This window comes from Chionomys nivalis, chromosome 4, assembly GCF_950005125.1.
Source record: "Chionomys nivalis chromosome 4, mChiNiv1.1, whole genome shotgun sequence".
Taxonomy (NCBI): domain Eukaryota; kingdom Metazoa; phylum Chordata; class Mammalia; order Rodentia; family Cricetidae; genus Chionomys; species Chionomys nivalis.
Window position 1 is genome coordinate 79208470 of NC_080089.1, and position 20268 is coordinate 79228737.

General features: G+C 41.2%; 1 protein-coding gene across 1 annotated transcript in view; it reads right to left on the reverse strand.

Annotated features, from left to right (window-relative positions):
- Impg1 (interphotoreceptor matrix proteoglycan 1) overlaps window positions 1–20268 on the reverse strand; it is a 100795-nt gene that overhangs the window by 21389 nt on the left and 59138 nt on the right. Inside the window, exons 12-13 of the mRNA XM_057768714.1 lie at window positions 7822–8357; window positions 4553–4772 (exon numbers count right to left, since the gene is read on the reverse strand). Of these exons, the coding sequence (XP_057624697.1) occupies window positions 4553–4772; window positions 7822–8357 (756 nt within the window). The remainder of the gene's footprint in view (window positions 1–4552; window positions 4773–7821; window positions 8358–20268) is intronic.

Here is a 20268-nt window from a genome sequence, read left to right on the forward strand (position 1 = left end):
AGAGTGTCGGGCTGCCTTGCCTGGGAACAGCTTAGACTCACCGATGCCTTTTCCTCCTCCCAGTGAATGCTCAAATGATCAAGAATAGAAGCAGAGGGGTCTCCTTTATTTGCCAAAAGCAATCTGGAATCATTAAGGCCTTTGCTTGTCAGTGCTTGCAGGCCTCTCTCCCTTCAAGCTCCTGGACCGACACTCTTGCATGTCAGCTGACCTTGTCTATCTGAACAGACCACACGAGCAGTCCAGCCAGGTGAGTGGGAATCTACAATTTACACTTGTCTTCATTCAGGAGCATTGTCTGCGAGATAGCCGCAGCGGGGTGTAAGAGGAGGATACTATGATTTTTCTCGCCTGTCAGTCATCAGGACAGCTTCTGCTCAAATACACCGCTGTAAGGCGAAAACCTGGCTTAGCTGGTCATTCTGTAAAACTAGGGGCAAAAGAGCTGTCATACTGCTAGATGAGAAAGAAAGTGATTGACGAATTCCACTGCACACTTTCTCTACTCTTTCAAAATGTAGACATTTTTTTATTTCTTAATAGAAACGGGAGGGGGAATATAACATCGCCTCTGGCTTTTGTCCGCAGCACGACAAATTATAATAAATTATAATAAAAATATTTGTTTATTCCCCCAAACTAAAACTGTACAGGAGGCTACTGATAAGATGCTTTACTACAATAGAACTGGACTTTTTTTTTTTTTTTAAAAAAAAAGAACAATGTTTTAGTCTTCATGTTTTATGTTTTTATAGGACATACGAATTCATGGGATTAAGAAATGAATGCTTTTTTCAAGCAATAGTGTTGAGTTTTGGGGTTCTTGGAGAACTATTTCTGTGTTCTATATTGAAACTAAGCTGCAAATGGCCAAGAGGGGAGGGTCATATGTGAATGAGGGTGGTCTTTGTGTGTCTGTCAAAGTGTGTACCTACTTGCCACTTGCTTTTTGGCTCTTTCCTAACATCTGCCACCTCTAGTGACAGTCTTTCCTCCTGTGTCATTGCAGTGTGGGCCTCCCCAGCCCTGGCCCTCGCTGTGTCTAGCTGCTCAGGCACAGCTATCAGCCCACTCATTGGCCAGTTTATCAATGTAGAGGCTTCAGAGGTCTCTGTAGTACATCTAATCTTATATTCCCTCCTGCTCAGGTGGCCGGGTCTCAATGAGTGGAGATTTAAAAGGAATCACAGTACTCTTTGTCTGGCACCAATCCACGCCCATAGAAACTTGCTTGAAGTCTGCTACATAAGAAAATGGCCATTAAAAGGTGTGCTTGAACTCAAAAGACCTATTTTTGATGCTCACATAGTTTAAAGATGTCCTTTCTCCACAGTTCCTTTGGGCAGGGACTGTAAAACCTGGAAAGGTCATGTGAAGGGGGATGGACGCTCACTAGTTCAGAGATGGTGTTCAAGGTCTGATGAGCCATTCAAATGCACGCTTCCTGGTTCCCTGCTTGAATCTGCTCTTTGCCTGTGACGAGACTGTCGAGGATCCAAAGCTATGAGCAAGGGAGTCCACTGACTCAGGCAGGGCTGGTCCCCCATGACTGCTCCTGTCTTTGTCCATCTGTCTGCATTATCGTTGATGAAAAGGAAAACTTTTAAGTGTAGTTTGGAGCCGTGGCTTCAGCCTGTACACAGCACAGTGAAACTAGACTCTCTTGTTAGTTGGGGAGTGTATATAATTTTTGATTTATGTAGAAGAAACCATTCTCCTTTTTAAAACTTTTATGAAGCCATCTCTAATGCCCTGATCTTCCTGCTTTCAGCTCTTCTGGCTGGAGCATTGCTAATGTTTTAATAGCCATTTCCGGCCAGACTTCTAACATTAATTAATTTTTGTCCTTCATTCATTATTTCATTATTTTTCTCTGCATTAAAAGCAGATTTTCTATCTCTGGGTATTTAGTAAAGAATAGAATACGGAGAACTATTTTACCCCAAAGCTTAGAGCAATAAAACAGTCCGGTAACTTTTGCAAAATATCTCCCTGTGGATACCGAGCGGTCATTCACTCATTCATTCATTCATTCATTCAGCAGTTTCATTCATGTTCATTGCTAGACACACTACATCTGCCTCTCTGGAAGTTCCTGAGCTGCTGCTACGGTTGTGGAGAGCAGACAGACCATTCAATTGGCCCCCTCTGTTCTTCCCTTATTGAATCTCTCAAGTTGGGTATGCACCCAAGCACACTGGGAAGCTTGAGGCAATTTTATCTTAGGTATCTCAACATAAATTTGACCCCAGCAGGAACTATACCTGATGTCAGTAGCCTCTCACAGCTGCCTAGAGGAAAGAATATGCCACACAACGGTTCACAGGGTAACAACGAAAATAGCTTCAGCCCCAGTTGCTCCACTAATACCTTGCCATGCTAGCTCTTAATCACTCTTTATGGTACCCTGTGCAGGTCATAAACTAATAGTCAAGTTAATTATGCCAATGTTGTAATACTAACTATTAACATTTATTAGGCAACTATTATGTGTCAAACACTATGCTGGAGACTAAAAATACCCTTTTTATTAATTCTCATGCTCTTAGAATGTTCCCTAGTGTGGTACAGGACTGTCCTCCAAACCAAACTGCCATCATCTTTATGAATTTGGTTGTGCCTGTTTGAAAAAGATAACACAGCTGGGCTTGTTGATTGTTGATGGTCCCTCACAGAAGGAGGGATGGGAAGGGTCATGGGAGCACTGTCTCCTCATTATTCAGCCATTCCTATCAACAAGTTGCATGCAATTCTTTCCTAATTTAATGTAACCTCAGATAGAGACTAACAAAGTTAGGTTGCCGAGGACTTGGGAGAGAGCTCTATCTACGTAGCCGCAAGAGAGCCATCATTAATACTGGGCACAGACCTTGCAGTGTGGCTGCTTCAGTGATACGCATGCTCCCAGTCATGCCCTCTACCCATTTCTCTGTAAGTAAGCCTAATAAATCCAATGGCTCTCTAAAGTTAGTGTTGGTGGATGTGTATCTCAGTTTGTCACCGGGACCTTAGGTGAAGGGGTTGACATTGTCTCTCTCAGGGAAAGAGTTTTAATAACATTTTACTGTGGAAATTGGGTGCTGCTATTAACACTCAGGATTCACATTCAGGGTTGGGTTCCCAAGGCCGTGAGCTATGTTGTGCTTCTTTCAGCAATGGCCCCAGCTCAGTCATAGCATGACAGTACTCGCCTCCAGTGCCTTTCTGAGGCATTTATCAAGTGGTCCCTAATGTTGAAACCGTCCTCAGAGGCATACATCCAGGGATTCCCCAGCCTTGACCTAGCCCTTCTACGGACATTTTTTTTTTTTTTTGTACTGAATGGGCTCCTAAGGACTGCCAACTGACTAACAGGTGGAGGAAGGCAGGGGTCGAGGCTCTCACCTCCCCTGTGCTCCCTATTTTCCTGTTACTTTTGCCATCCGACTGTAAAGAACAGCCTCAGCTCTGGGTACCTTTTGTGGATAGAGGCAATCAGTCTTTCCCTGACGTTTAGGTGGTCTTTGATTGCTCAGGGGATCTAGAAGGCTTCCTTAGGCAGCTCCTGTTTGGAGGTAACTACTCCCCTGCTCAGTGCCCAAGGCTGGGCTGTCTTTTTAATGATGCTGTTTACCAAGGCACTGAAGCAATTTTCGTAGGATTGCTCCAAAGCCTGCTCTGTCAAAGATAAATGTTTCCTACTGAGCTTTTTTGGCTTGCAGTTTTGCCCAAGGCCTTTTCCCTCTGTCTTCATAGTTAGTCCACAGAGAGCCAGAGAGAGCGTTAAAGATCCACTCACTAATTCATAGCCAATTAGGAAACTTTGTTTTGAATCTAACTGGAAGGTTGCTTTGGCAGTGGGATAGAGCCCTCCTGTCCTGCACTCCGGAGGATTAAAAACCTTCCTGCATGGTGAAAACAGTCCCCAATTCAGGCCAGGCCCATGACAGTGGCACACACTCTTTGTTGTTGGAGCAAGCATTTGCTTTCTGTTATGGAGTTTCTGGCTACTGTTTTACACACATGGGCACAGCACTAGGGTGTGCAAGTGGGAGAGAGGCATGACTTTCTTGTTTGGTTAAACTCTCCAAGTTTGAATTTTGGTCTAATTTCCTCCCTCTCCTCAGGATTTGAACTAAGTTTTATCTCGAAGTTTCTTATGAAAAAGACTGTTCTGATAGTTCACTGGGGCCACAGGTTTCTGAAGCAGGAGGCCTTGGTTGCTGCAGTCTTTTAGAAAGTGCTTTGTCCTCCGGCAGAATGCAAACTAACTTGGTTTGGGGCTACATTTTAAAAAAGTTTCAGCATAGCAAAAGTTTAGTACTGAGGAAACGGAAGCTATCAGACTGTGCGGTTGGCGGTGCCCTTACCCTTTGCTTTTCTAAGTAACAACACTTGAGCCTGCAGGTTAAAGACCCTCCTTCCTTAATCACGGAGTTCATAGGTTCTAAACGCTTGTCTTGTTACTTGTAACTTCATTTCGTTTTTGTGGTTTGACCAGTTGATCAGCATGCTTAAAAGCAAAACAGAGTGAACCCAAAGGTTCCCGGGCTTTCATTGTGGCCTCACCTACCTAGTTCCACGTTGAGAGAGTAGCTGTCAATTTCCAGATGGAGTTGTTGCGCTGCAGTGGCTCTGAGATCCTCCAAGACCCCACGCACCGCCTGGGTGAGGTTGTAGGGGACCACTTTTGCAAAGTGCACTCTGCTGTTGACAATCACACTTCCGTTCCTGAAGCTGAGGATTTCCAGGTGCTTAAACCCTGTAAGGTTGGATCGCAGATATGGAACCAGCTGCAAAAGAAACAAAACCAAACCAAACTAGTTTATTCCTAACTTAGTCACTGCCGGTTCTGTTTATGCTCTCTCTCCATTACCTGAGGCACACAATTCCCTTCGTCATTGCTGGTTTTGTTGCTGGGTGTGAGACCAGAACACCCCAACCCTCAGTGATCTGTTTGTAGTAAATATGTCCACATTTCCACCCTTCTGCCTGCGCTGAGGTAGATGGGTAGGGATTTCTTCATGCCTTGTAAGAACAGTTTTTTTTTTTTTAAACTCAAGTCAATGCTATCAGCCAAGGAATACCCAAGCTTACTAATTTTTTTTTTTTTTAAAGTTACTATTCCAAATTGAGTCCAGGAGTCAACCAACCTATGTCTGTGTAAATGGAACTGTGAAACGTGAAATCTGAAATGACCCACTGAAATCAAAATACCCAAACCTGATGTGTCTTTAGTGAAACTTCATAGCATGTAGAAGGGAAGTGATAATCAGGACATCTGGATGTGGCTACTGAAGCTGGTTCCAGCCAGTTGGGTGGCCTTCACCGAGCAATGCAATGCAATACCTTGTGGAACTGTGTGCTTATCTGCCTTGTGAGAGAGCAAAGGTGGCTTCCCAGGGATTTCTTCCCAAACATGATTTAATAATCTGAAAAGCATTCGTGGGACATTGTGTTTCCCATGTGTTCACACTTGTCTCTTGTGTACCATGGCCATCTTGAACGTCATTGTTCAGAAATGTTTGAATCTCATTTCCTGACTCTAGAGGGGTTTGTGAATGACAGCCCTATAAACATGGACAGCACCAAGGTTCAAGCTGCAAGCTTCTGGGCTTGCCTCAGATCGCTTGCTCTTTCTCACCCTGTCTATATCACTAGAATGCTGACCCTGGCCTTGTCTCGCAAGGTGTACTGGTTTGCTAAGTGAACTGAGCACAAATTAGGGGACTAAGGGACCTCAGTTATATTCATCAGATTGGCCCACGGTCTGTCTGTGTCATGTTTTATTGACTAATGATTGATGTGGGAGGGCCTGGCTCATGGTGGGCTCTGCCACGCTTGATGGCTGCTTCTAGGTTACACAAGAAGACAGGCTGAACAAGCCACGAGGAGCAGTCCTGTAAGCAACAATCCTCTGGGGTTTCTGCTTCTAGCTTCTGTCTTAAGTTCCTGCCTGGAGTCGCTGGATGATAAACTGTAATCTGTAAGGTCAGGAAAACGCTGACTTTGGTAATGCTGTTTATCATGGCAATAGAGAAGCCTGACGTGGGATTCCCCTCTGTATGCTGTGAATACTCTTGGCCAGTGAATAAAGCTGTTCCAGACAGTGGCTTAGCAGAATAGAGCAAGGCAGGAATTCCAAGCAGATAGAGGAAGAAAGAACGCGAGGCAGAGAGAAGCCATGTCACTGCTGCAGGAGACAGACGCTGGACACTGGATGGAGCCTTGCGGGTAGGCCACAACCATGTGGCGATACACAGATTAATAGAAATGAGTAAATTTAAGATATAAGAGTGCTAGAAATATGCATAAGTTACTGGCCAAACAGTATTGTAAATAATATAGTTTCTGTGTAATTATTTCAGCTCTGGGCATCCGGGAAACAAATGAGCAGCATTTGCCTACAGAAGCAAAGTGGAATTCTGTATTAGTGTTGGGAGTTTGTTCACTGTGCTCTGTCCTGATTGGTCCTACTACTATGCCAAACCCATTCTTGAGTCAGCACTATGTTGGCCTGGGGTAGGAGTCTTCTGTTTTCATCTTGTGCACAGACAATTATTTGCCTTGTCTCCCAAATTAATTTGCAGAGTGTGATGGAAAAGAAGATGAATAGTTACAGTTGATATTTTTCCAGCCTCCACGTAGCCACGCCTGGTTATGTGACTAGCTCCATCACTACAAAATGTGTAGGGGATGCTGCCGCTTTGTCACCTCTGGACACACTGCTCTCCCTGGATCGCTCTCTTCTCACAGGCGACAGCCAGGAGGGAGCAGCTACTCAGCAGTAACTCTGCAATGGCGGAAACATTCTTAGGGCCACATGTGGAAGAAATGTGGTTTGCAAGGTGACGCTAGAACATCCCTGCCCACCTCTCAAGAAGAACTAAGCCTGTGTCTAATTTCAGTGTTCTTAATACCTTTGTTGTGGTAGCCTATCACAAACTCTAATGAAGATACTGGGGTGAGAGATAAGGCTCACTGGGACGTTATTCCCCAACACAGTTCCAATACTCTCCTCATGGAGTGTGTATGTGTGTGTGTGTGTGTGCATGTGTGTCTATTCAGAGCAGAGAGTCTTACTTGAAAAAATATTCAAACTATTTGATAATTTAACTTAGAAGAAGCATATATATTTTTCTGAGATTGTCAGAAATCACGTGTGCGATATGCATTTTACAATTTATTTAATCAGACATGGCTGCTAAAGCCATCACAGAATTCAATATTTATGCCTATACATATGTTTCTTATTACACTTGGAGAAATAAATTAAAATGCAAGTTTGAGTGTGTCTGTTATCAAAGTGTACCCATTGTGAAAATCTTCTAACTTTATATGTCAAGGATCAGAAATGACAAGTCGTATAGCTATTTGCAGTAACCTAAGGGGACTGGGAAAGGGGGCTTTTGTATCTGAAGGCTCTTCCTAATCGGTACTGGGCAGCTTGGCTCTGTGCTTTCTCTGGGCAGCTTAGGGAAAGTTAATTTATACTGCCTTTAGGTTCCAAGCTCTGTACTGAAGTGTTTCTGTATAGAATTCGGGTAAAATTATTTTTGGAGAACCATAATGAGGAGAATTGAAGGATAAATTGATTCCCATGAGGCTGGGTGGCAGTGTCTTCTCTGATTGCCCAGCATAGAACTCATTTCCCTGGTTGGATTGAAATCACCTAAAATTCTAGCTGAATGCCTTCTGCAACAGCACAGCTGCCTCACATGCTCGTCTCTTCCTAACCTGCCCCGCACAAGATGAGCAGCAATTATGCTATAATCACAAAGCAATGGCAATAAAGAAAGAGGAGACGCAGCAAGTGGAGAAAGGCGAGCCATACTCACTCACCAAGTCTGTGAATTGTTGTTCCAGGGCTTGATACTCCAGAGAACTCTTGTTGAACAGGTCATAGGAGAAAGGCATGTTAGCCACTCGAAGACTGAAGAATACTACTAACTCGTGGCCCTGAGTAGCTATGGTCTCAGAGCTGGTGGTGATAGACTGTAATGGGGTAGGCGTGGTTATCTCAAAAAAATGATCCGGGGTAGAATTATATCCACTCAGTCCTGATACTTCTGACAAGGTAGGGATGTCAGATACATCCATTTCCTCTAGGTCTCTGATTGCATCTTGGCTGCTTGTAATCAGCTGGCTGGAAGATGCAGGCCCATGTGACATTTCTAGCGGCAACTGGCTGATGGTAGAATCACTCATGGGAAGAGTGATCCCAGGGACGAGTATTGTTTGGTCAGTGGTCCTCAAACGAGTGGAGCTTTGATGAGCCGGGGAGATGATGCTAGGCGTGGTAAAAGAAGGTAGATTTTCTGATAGGAAAGTTGAGGCTGTTTCAGGTGGAGACCAGGAGCTGTCTTTGGAGGACATGCCTGACACCGTTTTCATTATGTCCCATTATTTCCACCAGGAGAGAAAATGAAAAAAAAAATTAATCAACTTTAATTTTCATCAGCAGTTTCAACCACCCATTTTTAAAAAGGAGAGATTGGTATAGAAAGGGCAAACAATGCTGCTTCCAAACCTAGGAAGGCAAAAGGTGGGTCCCTGAAATCTTTTTATCCAGACCCCCAATTTTACATATTTGAGATGAAAAGAGTGTATCATTTAGACTTTCTGAAATAACTGTCCAGGTAGACTTAGCATACCTGCAGAATAGATGAAAGAATGGGCAGTCATCACTAGACCAGGGTTGATTTCCAAGCCCCAGCTGGCACTGGCCTAGACTTAAAACCACACCCTCACCTGTAACTCTTAGACAACCTGCTACAGATGTTGGTTCAGATATATTATTCACTTTCCAATATTGCAAACTTGAATTTTGCAAAACTGAACTTTTTAGGTGATTCAATCATCATATTTTGGTAGTTTCATCATCTAACTTTCAATGGCACTCTTTCAGAACTGGATATTCAGATTGAATAATTTGCAAAATGATACTGAGGATGTAAATGTGTGGTTGATGTATTCTTTGGGCTTGATATTGAACATTCAACTTGGTAAGTATTTAGTAATATTTCAAACCATTTCATTGCTTTCACATAGGACTACTGAAGTCCATTCAATTTTTGGTACCAAATTTAAAACTGTAAGTATTTATGAACTGAGAAAGTAGTTATATGAACCTTTCAAGAGCGAGATTGATGGGTTATTAAAGTAGCCCAATAAACCTAAATCCAGAGCCACTGATTACATTTAAGGGAGCAGGCAGACAAAGCTGGCAATTTTCTATGATTACTTCCAGGGGCACTTTGGCAAATCTGTGGGAAAGTTCTCCTGAAACCTGCGTGCTAAGTATGATGAATGTTCTGTCTGGATGCAGATCGAATCTTCGGACTTGCAGTCAGTTCATTTACTACAGCGCAATTGCCAAAACTGAAACATAAACATCTCTGAAAAAAAAGCTTATCAGCTTTATTACTTTCTTCAAATAAAACTTGGCTGTTGGTGAGTTATGCTTACATCCAAAGGCACAGAGAAACCCTGTCTCAAAATGCAAAAACAAACCAAAACAACAACAACAACAACAAAAACCAAAAGAAGCAAACAAAAAAAGAGAGAACAATGCAACTAACTTGACTATGTTTTGGATTTCCCATGCAATTAGGCTTCACCACTTCAGCAGAATGCATAGCTTTAATCTTAAATTATGTCTTCTTTCATACCCCTGACAGAATAGTGTTTGTATATATGTGTGTGTATAAATATATTTAAACATCACATTATTCATGATAAATGTATGCAGTTCTATTTGCTTGTAAAGGCTCTGAGCAGGGCCAGAAGGGCAATATCCTAAAGTCAATTTGATAAGCTCAAGATTTCATCCTAAACTCTGGAGATCTTCGTCTGAACTTTCCCACCCCTTTAGTCAGGTGTCTGTACCCGAAGGACAATGGGGTTGAGGCTGGGACAGCAAGAATTGTTGATTTGACCCCCGCTGGGTGACAGGTGCTCTACACATAATTTCGGATCATTTTTCATTTGTCCTTGGGCATTTTATAAACTCCACACTGATTATATTCTTTGTACTTCTGATGATACAAATTACTTAAGTCTTGAAACATCGGTCTCATTGTCTGTTCCCGAAGTGATCGAATAGACAGAGGATGCAGCAATCATCAGGAGAATAAAATACAGACATACACTTTCTTTCCTTCTTAAAAAACCAGGCTGAATTCTAATTCTTAAACCATCAATTAAAAGTTAGTTTTTCCTCATTCCTCTCACCAATAGAAGTGCTGGAGCCTTGAAATCCTGGGCAACACCGCCTCATAAAGGGACGGGTGCTGCAGAGCCCAGAGCCACAGAACAGCTTCTCTTCTGTCCTCAGTCTGGAGGCGTTGGTCTCTACCTGTTTTCAGTTTAGAATCAGCCCATATACAGAAACTATGTGCATTTGGAAAAAGAGACAGCCTATGCCTTTTCCTGATTTGTGGGTGGTCTGATCACTTTTTTTTCCAGGAAGAAATAAATATTTAGGAACAAATGAAGCAACTGTACCATAGAATTGATCTGCATTGAAGTCATTTTTAAGAATACAGTCATGGTACAACTCTCGTCTGTCCTTTTTTTTTTAGCTCTAATTTTCCATCTTTTAAAAATATTTACTTGTTTATTTTAATTTTCTGTGTATATGAGTATTTTGTCTGCATGTATGTATGTGTGTCATATTCATGGCACCCAAGGAGGTGAGAAGGTATTGAATTCCATGGAACTGGAGTTATGTATGGTTATGAGTCATCATGTGGGTAATGAGAACCAAACCCAAGTCCTATGAGAGAGCAGCAAATGCTCTTACCCACAGAGTCTTTCTCTAGCCTCTTCCAGCTCTAAGTAAAATGATCAAACATTTTCTCTCTATTTGTAACTTCATATGCATCTGTAAAAATAATAATGGTTAATATTAAACAAAATCTGAATCCAGTAACATGAAAAGTGCAAAAATATTAAAGGGTGGTGTTGTGGAATATTATTTTAAGGTATGTTACATTTGTTTATTTTGAAAACATTAGTTTTAATGTTGCAAAGATGTACTGCATTCTTTTATTTTGCATTTGTTTAACTCTGTGAAGCTGTGTTATTTGGCCTGTCTAAAATGCCTGATGGTCTAATAATGAGCTGAATAGCCAATAGCTAGGCAGGAGAAAGGACAGGTAGGGCTGTCAGGCAAAGAGACTAAATAGAAGAAGAATCTGGGAAGAGGGTGAAGGAGCGAGAAAAGCAGGGGCCAGCCTCCCAGTTACCCAGCCAGACATAGAATAAGGAAAGAAAAGATATGCAGAAATAGAGAAAGGTAAAAGCCCAGATGCAAAAGGTAGAAGGGATAAGCTAGGAAAAGCTGGGTAGAAATTAGCCAAGCTCAGGCTGGGCATGATAAAGTAAGAATAAGCCTCCATGTATGGGATCATTTGGGAGTTAGAGTCGGGGAAAAATGTGGTAGTCATCTTCCAAGGTGGCACTGACGGTCCTTTCCCACGTGGTCCATTCCCCTCACTTCCTCTGCCACACTTCACAGGGACGATTTCTTAAAAGTCCTACAGAAGTGACACATGGTTCCAAGACTCAGGCACTGTAAGAGATTGAGTTTGTCCTTAACATAAACAAGGAACCAACAGAAAGAACTGGAAGGAATACTTTCTTTTGGCTTGTGGTTTCTGAGAGGTTAGGGTATGGTCACTTGGCTCTCTGTGAGGCAGAAGAATGTCATGGCAGCAAGACCATGTAGCTATGGAGAGAGGCAGCAGAGAAAAGGGGAATGCCAGCAGCACCCTGCTTATGACCCTGCTTCCTTTTGTATTCCATCTGGGTCCCGAACAGTTCTGCTACCTCACTCATGGTGGACCTTGCCCTGTAGTGGCATTCCACTTGTATTTTAATTAATTAAACTTGCCTGAAGATAAGAAAAGTAAAACAGTCACACTAGCCAGCCTTACAGACCAGGCCTCAATAACACACACCTTTAATCCTAGTAACTGTACTAGTTGCTATAGAAACGGGATGTTGTATGTCTTTAATCCCAGCGGTGCACACCTTTAATCCCAGTCCTAGAGAGGATTATAAAACACGAGGAAACAGCTCTCAACACAAAGTCTCGTTCTGAGATTCCTGGAGGCAGGATCACCATTTTCGGACTGAGGTTGAGGTAAAAGCCAGTGGCTGGTTGCTTTGCTTTTCAGATCTTCAGGTTGAACCCCAATTTCTCTGAGTTTTTATTAATTGTGCTTCATTGCCCTGTCAGTTAATTCTCTCAGGACTGTCCTTACAGACTCACAGAGGTGTGCCCCAGCCTGCTTTGTGAGTCTAAGGCCAGTTAGGGCAACAACAATAACAACAAATTAATAATCGTAGGTGTAGAAGGTATCAGCCTTTCCATTCATCTCTCTTGGGTCAGTAATAACTCTGGATAAAGTGGGCTGTTACAGCATGGGAACCCCTCGCTGCCTGGCGGGAGGCATTTGTCTGAGTTAGGGTTTCTATCGCTGCAATGAAACACCATGACGAAAAAGTAAGTTTATTTGGCTCACACTTCCAGATTGCTGTTCTTATTGAAGGAAGTCAGGACAGGAACTCAAAGGGGGTCAACAAAGTACTACATATCAAGTTGAGGTAGGACTAAGCTCCTCCCTTTCTATTAAGGCTTGGTAAGGCAACCCAGTATGGGGAACAGATTTTCCAAAGCCTGCCAAAGTGTCAGGGACTCCCGCTGCTAGGAGTCCCACAAGTAGACCGAACTACACAACTGTCATACGTATGCCGAGGGCTGAGGTTGGTCCCATGCAAACTCCTTAGCTGTTGGTCCAGTATCTATGAACCCAGGTTAGTTGTCTCTGTGAATTCCCTTGTGATGACCTTGACCCCCCTGGCTCATACAATCCTTCTTGCCTCTCTTCGACAGGCTCCCCAGAACTTGACTCAGTGCTTGGCTGTGGCTCTCTGCACCTACTTCCATCAGTTACTACACAAAGGCTCTTTGATGACAATTAGGGTAGTCACCAATCTGATTACAGAAGACAGCCAGTTCAGGCTACCTGACTCCAGCTAAGACTCCTGGCTGGTCTCTTAATCACCACTAATTTCTTAGCTCCAGCTGACCAGCGTCAAGTGTCCCAGTAAAACAGAGTTTCGCGTCAGTAGTTCTGGCGTCTTGTTTATCACAGCTGACTCTTCAGCTCCAGCTAACCAGAGCCGCAGGATCTTAATTCACGATAACAAATGGCCCCGAGAGAGTCTTTAAACTTCCCTCCGAAACTTCACAAGCCAGGCATCCATCCTTTGCACTGCTCTCAACATTCTTATTGTCCAAGCTCCCACAGACCATCCCACAGAGCTCTTAACACTCAATGGCTCTTCCAGCCCCAAGTCTTTCCACTACCTCCTCAAAACGTGGTCAGGTCTGTCATGGCAATATCTCACTTCACTGCTACCAATTTCTGCCTTAGGGTTTTTACTGCTATGAAAGGACACCACGACCACAACAACTCATATAAAGGAAATCATTTAACTGGGGTGCCTCACTTATGGTTCAGAGGTTCAGTCCACTATCATGGTGTGCATGGTGGCCTGCAGGTCAGTATGGTGCCGTAGAGGTAGAGTTCTATATCTTGTGCAGGCAACAGGAAGTGGTCTGTCTCACTGGGTGTGGCTTGAGCATATATGAGACCTCAAAGCCCACTTCCACAGTAGCACACTTCCTCCAATAAGATCACACCTACTCCAACAAGGCCACACCTCCTAGTAATGTCACTCCCTTTGGGGGCCATTTTCTTTCAAACTACCACAGAGGCCATTTGAGAAAGGCCTGAGCTTTTGACTAACCCCAGCTCAGGAAGTCATTTCAGCAGTGATGTCATCAGAGCATATATATCAAGATATAAGAGGAGTGAAGCTTTCACTGATGTCTTGACATCAAGCCAATGTGAGGCCCTAAGCCAGAACTAGTCACTCCTAGGTTTCGATAGAAACTGAAAGAGATATTTTTTGTTGTTGTTGTTTTTGCTCTAAGTCATCAAATTCAGAGGCATTTCATGTGCAGTGGGGATAACCACACCATTAAGATCAATGTAAGAGGGCTTTGTGTTGCCAGATTTTGTCTCTGGCTTTTACTATAGTAAAGAAAGAATTTGGCTATGGGTTTAGAATAGTTAATTTGAAACATGCTTATAAAATAGAAACACAGTAGAATTTATAGACAATATGCTAAAATGGATGACATCAGCATTCTGAGATCCAGTGGGGATATTAGTTGTCATTTTTCTGTTTATAGGGAAGCATTTGGAACAGGAAACATATTTCATTTGTTGCATTTATTAAGTAGGAAGCAGGGCTCCTGCAGGAAGGAGTGTGAGTCCCCATGGAGCTGCCACTCCAGCTTGCACCGACCTAATCTCCATGCCCGACGTTTCCATCCCAGTGAACCAGTACTTCTTTTTCATACAGAATATTTTATAATATTTCATTTACTATCCTGAAATGAACTTAATCAAGAATATGACCTGATTAATACACATTTTCAAAATTGGCTATGCAGTGGTACAACATGAAGAAGAAATAAAAGGAAAATAATTCATAAAACTATAGTGTATGTTTTAAAAGGCATTATAATGCCGTAAGAAGCAATAAAGTATGTTGACACTTTTCTGTTTATATTTGAGACTTGGTTTTATCAGCAGCACAGGGTGACTTTGAACATGCCATAGCTAGCCTCGAGCCTCTTGTCCTCTCGGAACGGCTTGTGGTACAGGTGAATGCCGGCTCTCTGCTCTCACATTTGTCTGTGATGTGAACGTCTTCAGGATCACTGTAAACTCCAAAGCTGGGAGTCGTCCTGTTTCAATGCTGCAGGACCACAGAAATATCTTGGCTCCATTTGAAGAGAAGTCAATAGCGTTTTGAAATGTTGGTTAACTTTCACAAAAATTCATACAACACAAAGCATAATCTGTCTTTATTCTACCAATTAGTTGTATTGCTAGAAAATTCAAAGTTAATTAAAAAGCTGTAAAGCATACCTTGCAAACTATACTTAAATTAAAAATGAGCATTGAGAAAGCATGAATGCCTTACGTGTCTTTTCTAGGGCATCTTCAAGTTATCTGACTGACGGGTCCTGTACTTTCTGTTGTCTTTGCAAGGTATCAGTTAAGAAGGCTTGCTGATATTTTTGTTCATACAGAGGATTTTCATCAAAGGGAATATAAATCATTATTTCTCTGTAGGTATTGGGAAGTTTAATGTCTATTTGTTCATTCATTTCCTCATTTGTGATTGGTAACTGTGTGCTTTAAATTCTCTTTTGAGCTGCTCATAGCATCTCACTTCCTTATTAATTAACGTGTTAAATGTAACCCCTGAAATATTAATCTTTTATTATATGAGAATGGTTTTTATTTTTAAAATTTTAATAAATTTCTACTTTAAGAGAGGTCTAGGTGTTGACATTTGTAGTTTATGTTCTCGTCTATATGTCCGGTAGGCTGCTGAAAAGTAGAGGAGACTAACACCTCATCCAACAGCAGTAGAATACGAAGTCCTCTCAGAGGCACATGGAATGTCTTCCAGGATGAAGCTACACATTAGGCCACAAATCAAAACTCAGTGAATTTTAAAAAAGTTGAAATAATATTATGTATCTTTTCAGACCACTACAGAACAAAACTAAAATCCTATAAGGACAGATACACATAGTGTTTAGACAACATGCTTTGAAATGACCAATGGTTAACCAAACAAATTAGAGTAGAATGATTTGCTGTCCTTGAAACAAACAAAAATAAAAATATCAAAATCCGTGCAATACAGAAAAGGCATGGTAAGAGTTAAAGTTACAGTCATAAGTTCATCATCAAAAGCTAGGGAAATAACAATATACTTCAGGCCCAGTAAGGTGAACATAAACCAAATCCAAAATTAGAGGGAAAAGTGTAATAACCAGAGCAGAAATATATAAAACTCAAACCAAAAAGACTTTTTTTTCCAAAGTAAGCAAAATTGGCAGTCCTTTTGCTACACTAACCACATTTTATTTTTTCTCCTGTGTTTGAGTTTTGCCACCATAAATGTATGTGTATCACATGCATGCAGTACTCATGGTGGCCAGAAGAGGGCATTAGGACATGAGGAACAGGAGTTCCTGAAGGTATTCAGCCTCTGGTGGGTGCTGGGAACTGAATATACCTGGATCCTTTGCAAGAATACCTACTGCTTTTAACCCCTCCCTCCCCTATCTACATCCTTAACTTATTATCTAAACCAATCATCTATTGAATACCTACTGTGTTTTGGAATAAAATGGTAATTTAAATCAACCGTAAGGTCTATGTTTAGAGTTATTGTATAGACACTTAGCTTAAAGTAAGGCCAAGGAGTGGGGTGAGAACCTGAGAAGACAAATATTTTCATTTAATCCAGGGTCATTTCTACAGAGACTCAAGTGTTTAGAAGTGTGGTAGAATATTGTTGCTTTTATTTTTCTTTCTAAAATTAAACTTTCTGTACATTCAATAGAGCATTGAACAGAAAACAAAACAAAACACTTGGGCTATCTGACTCATTTCCTGCCTTTATTTCACTTGGCCATTCATCCATTCATTTGACAACTATGTATTTCCCGGTGACTTTGTGTAACAGCTGTACTAGATCATACTAATAGCTCTCATTTTAAAGTACTTGGAACATGCCAGCCACAGTTGTAATCACTGCACGTATTCAACCAGCCTTCCTAAGAACTCTTTGAGATAAGGTACCATTTCAAAAATGGAAAACTGAGGCACAGATCTCAGCTATAGGCCCAGTTTGTAAGTGCTCAAGCCTGGATTTAAATGCCCACCTCTACAGTGTGGCGGCTCCAATGGGTTATATAACAGAGAGAGCGTTTGTCTCCAGGGACCCTCAAACTTCAAGCGCTACTCATCTGATAGCTAGGGTATACAGTTCTGCAAAAGGAGTATGTAGGGACTTTGGGGTGCAGAAGGGAGGACTGTGTGTGCCTGGAAAAGGAAATTGACGAGACATGCCCGGCTTGCTTTAGAGGATCACTAAATAAAGCTGAATACGAGAAAAAGAAATCAAAACTTTTTGCAAGGGCAGTTCTTTGTGTCTTAGAGACAAGCTGTGACCAGCTGTAAAAATCAAACGACCTATGTTCGAGGTGCCTTCTGGAAAGTCTCCTCAGAAAATACCTATGAAGAGTTTGACTATGAACTTCAAAGAGCTAATTCTAAGAAAATCCAAACATTTTCTACAAATTCTGAAATTATTTACTTCACAAAAGGTTTTCATTAAATTATCATGAAAAATATTGAGTTGCCTCAATTGCAGCAAATAATAGTTTACATGAACATAAAGCTGACTATCCAGCTCTTCAGAGGATAACCAGCAATTCTGATATTTGTGATTTTTTTTAAAGTATTTTAATAGTAAATGAAAGAAAATCAATACAAGGAAACATTTTGAAGAGTGATGAATTTACTTTTGGAAGGTAGGGAGCTGTAAGCTCAGAAATGGGTCAGCCCTCCATGAAACACCCCTGTTGGCTGTGCCTGTGTTAGCATGTGTGCTGCCCTAGAGCAGAGCCGCGGTAGTCCGTGGGTAGCATGTTCCAGTGGCTGCAGGGCAGCGTGTCCACTAAGAGCTGTGTTGGGCTGCAAATGAGCTCCACACAGGAGCTAGGGTTCAGTTAGCATGGTAGCAGTCAGTCAGTGGTGTGTGCCAAGTTCCCACAGCAAGCAGAGAAGATGTGTTATAAAGCAAATAGGGGACCTGGCCGCGTCCCAAGTGCAGTTAGAACGAAATGAACTCTGGTTGGAGTCTGTCTCTGAAGTACCAGAAAAGTTAAAGGAGCTTAGTTCATGTCGGGAAAAATTGTGAAAAAAAATTCTTATGAGTTTAAAAGGTTAGCATCTTTTCGGTGAAGTGCTGAGCAGCTCCTGTCAGCATGATGGGGACCATTTAGCGTCAGAGGGGGCTGGACTTTTAATTGTCTCTGACAGAGTCATTTTATACCTCCATAATCTGAAGAAAAATAATGGTGATGCAAATACTTCCGGTCCATAGAGATGTGAGCCAACTTTATCTGACGAAGACATTATTTTTCCCTGTGAAAGAGCGGTTCCAACACTGCGTTTATCGTTGCATAGATTTTTACTGGTTTTGCATTAATTTGCAATTATTTTGTCAGCATTTCTGATTGCCTCACGGATTTGGCATAAAGCAAATGATTTTTGAAACTGGCCAGCTAGCAAATATCTAATCAAAACAGGCCGTACAGACTCCAGAACCACTGCTAAATACACAGTGTGCATGGAAAGACATGATAGCATTCAATAAAACTTTATTTATGGAGCCTAAAGTTGAGTTGGATATAATTTCTGTATGTCACAAATATTATCTTTGAAAGTCTTTTCCAGCCATTTATAAACATAAAATTTCCTGGTTTGCAGAGAGTACAAAGCCAGGCGGCAGTCAGCGTGTGAACACAGAGGCACAGCTCACCAAATTCTTTACTTATATTTGGTCTGTTCTACAAATTCTCTTTAAACTGATGGTAGTATCTTCTTACCCAATAAAGCAAATAAAATATTCAACATGAATCCATTTTGTATTTCTATGAGTCATGTCTATGTCTCCTTTAAGAATGGTTCTCTTTGCTATGGAAGCGCTTCCGTGGTAGAGTGCTAGCCTAGCGTGGATCAAGTCCAGGATTTGATTCTTAGCATCGCTAATAAAAACTCTTAACATTTCCCAAAGCAAATAAATAAAATCTGCTTGAGATATTTGGAGATAATGAATCAAAACACAGAACTTCAACATTAAAGTCCTGTGGAGTCCTTAGGATTTTTCTATGACATGGGACCTTCTGGAAAAGAACTGACGTTGGTTAGCAGGAGAGGGACCTTGGATGATGTAAGACATTTTTTCTTGTAAGTCAACCCCCTTGGTTCCCACTTCACAAACAGGCTCCTCTTTATTATATTAAACCAGTAAAGACTTGGGCCAGTAGAGCTGTCCAGATATTTGTGTCTAATACAAAAAAATCTAGTGAAGCCCACACAGGGAAAACTGCTCCAGAGGCAAGTTAATTAAAGGAAAAAAAATCAAATTTGAGCAATAGCTTTGTGCTTTGATGAGCAAGAAATGATGTCATCACAATGAGCAGCCTCTAGACATATCCTTCTGTGTGACATTTATAATGACTTTTATATTGACAGATGTCATTTTGGAAAAATAAATGACATTTTCTACTGTATAGCTAAAGAATTCATTAAGAAAATGAAGGTTGAAAAGTGTGTTTGACTTTCTAGGCTGTTATCAGTCTAACTTGGTTAACATCCATCTTTGCTTACATCTTTCTGGAACATAAGGATATATGTCTTTTAGAAAGAAAACTGGTATGATAGCTTTTTGTGGCTTTGTCAAGTTATATTTGTGAAAGATATTTGTATTTCAGTCTCCCAAGACAATTATTTCCTGCCTCAAAGGATTCTGAAATGAAGTTCTGCAAATGTTAGTCTATTTATCTGTCTGTCTATCATCTATCTATCCACCATCTATGTACCTATGATTGATCTATGTATTTATAATCTATGGATCTATAATCCATTTATATATATTTATCATCTATATATGTATGCATGTATGTATGTATCTATCTATCATCTACCTATCATCTACTTATCTATCTATGATAGGTATACTATAACTCTTATAAATACATATTTGAAGATATTAATATGGCATAACAATTCTAGTTGGCAGGGACGTTTATGTGCAAAGAAGGAAAGAATGTAAAATACTGGTTCTCAAACGCTATTTTTAAAAACTAGTTTTGAAGCGTGAACTTTTTGGGGATACTGCAACAGTTCCATTTGGAGCTATTTCAAACAGATTTCGAAGCACCGCTCATCTCCAAGTGTTTGGCAAAAGGTTTTGAACTGCCTTTGGTACACTGAATGTTTGATTAATTTCATACATTTGATACTGGCTCACTATTCATAAAATATGGTATTTCATCTTTTATTTTATAAAATATTTCAAAGGGTTTGTAAGATTTATTAAGGAAAATGAACTGCATTAAGAAATCAAAGACTAATCATGCATTAAGTGATAAGAGTTCAAATCTATAGGACAAATCATAGGGTGATGGTGTGTGTGTGAGTGTGAGTGTGTGGTTATTTCAAAGGCTGAATGCAAAAGCAAGGTGAACACTAAGGAGAAAAAGTGACTGATTCAGGCAATAGCTTATTACTTACTACCTAGGAAAGAAGCTATATCTAGACACCTGTCCTT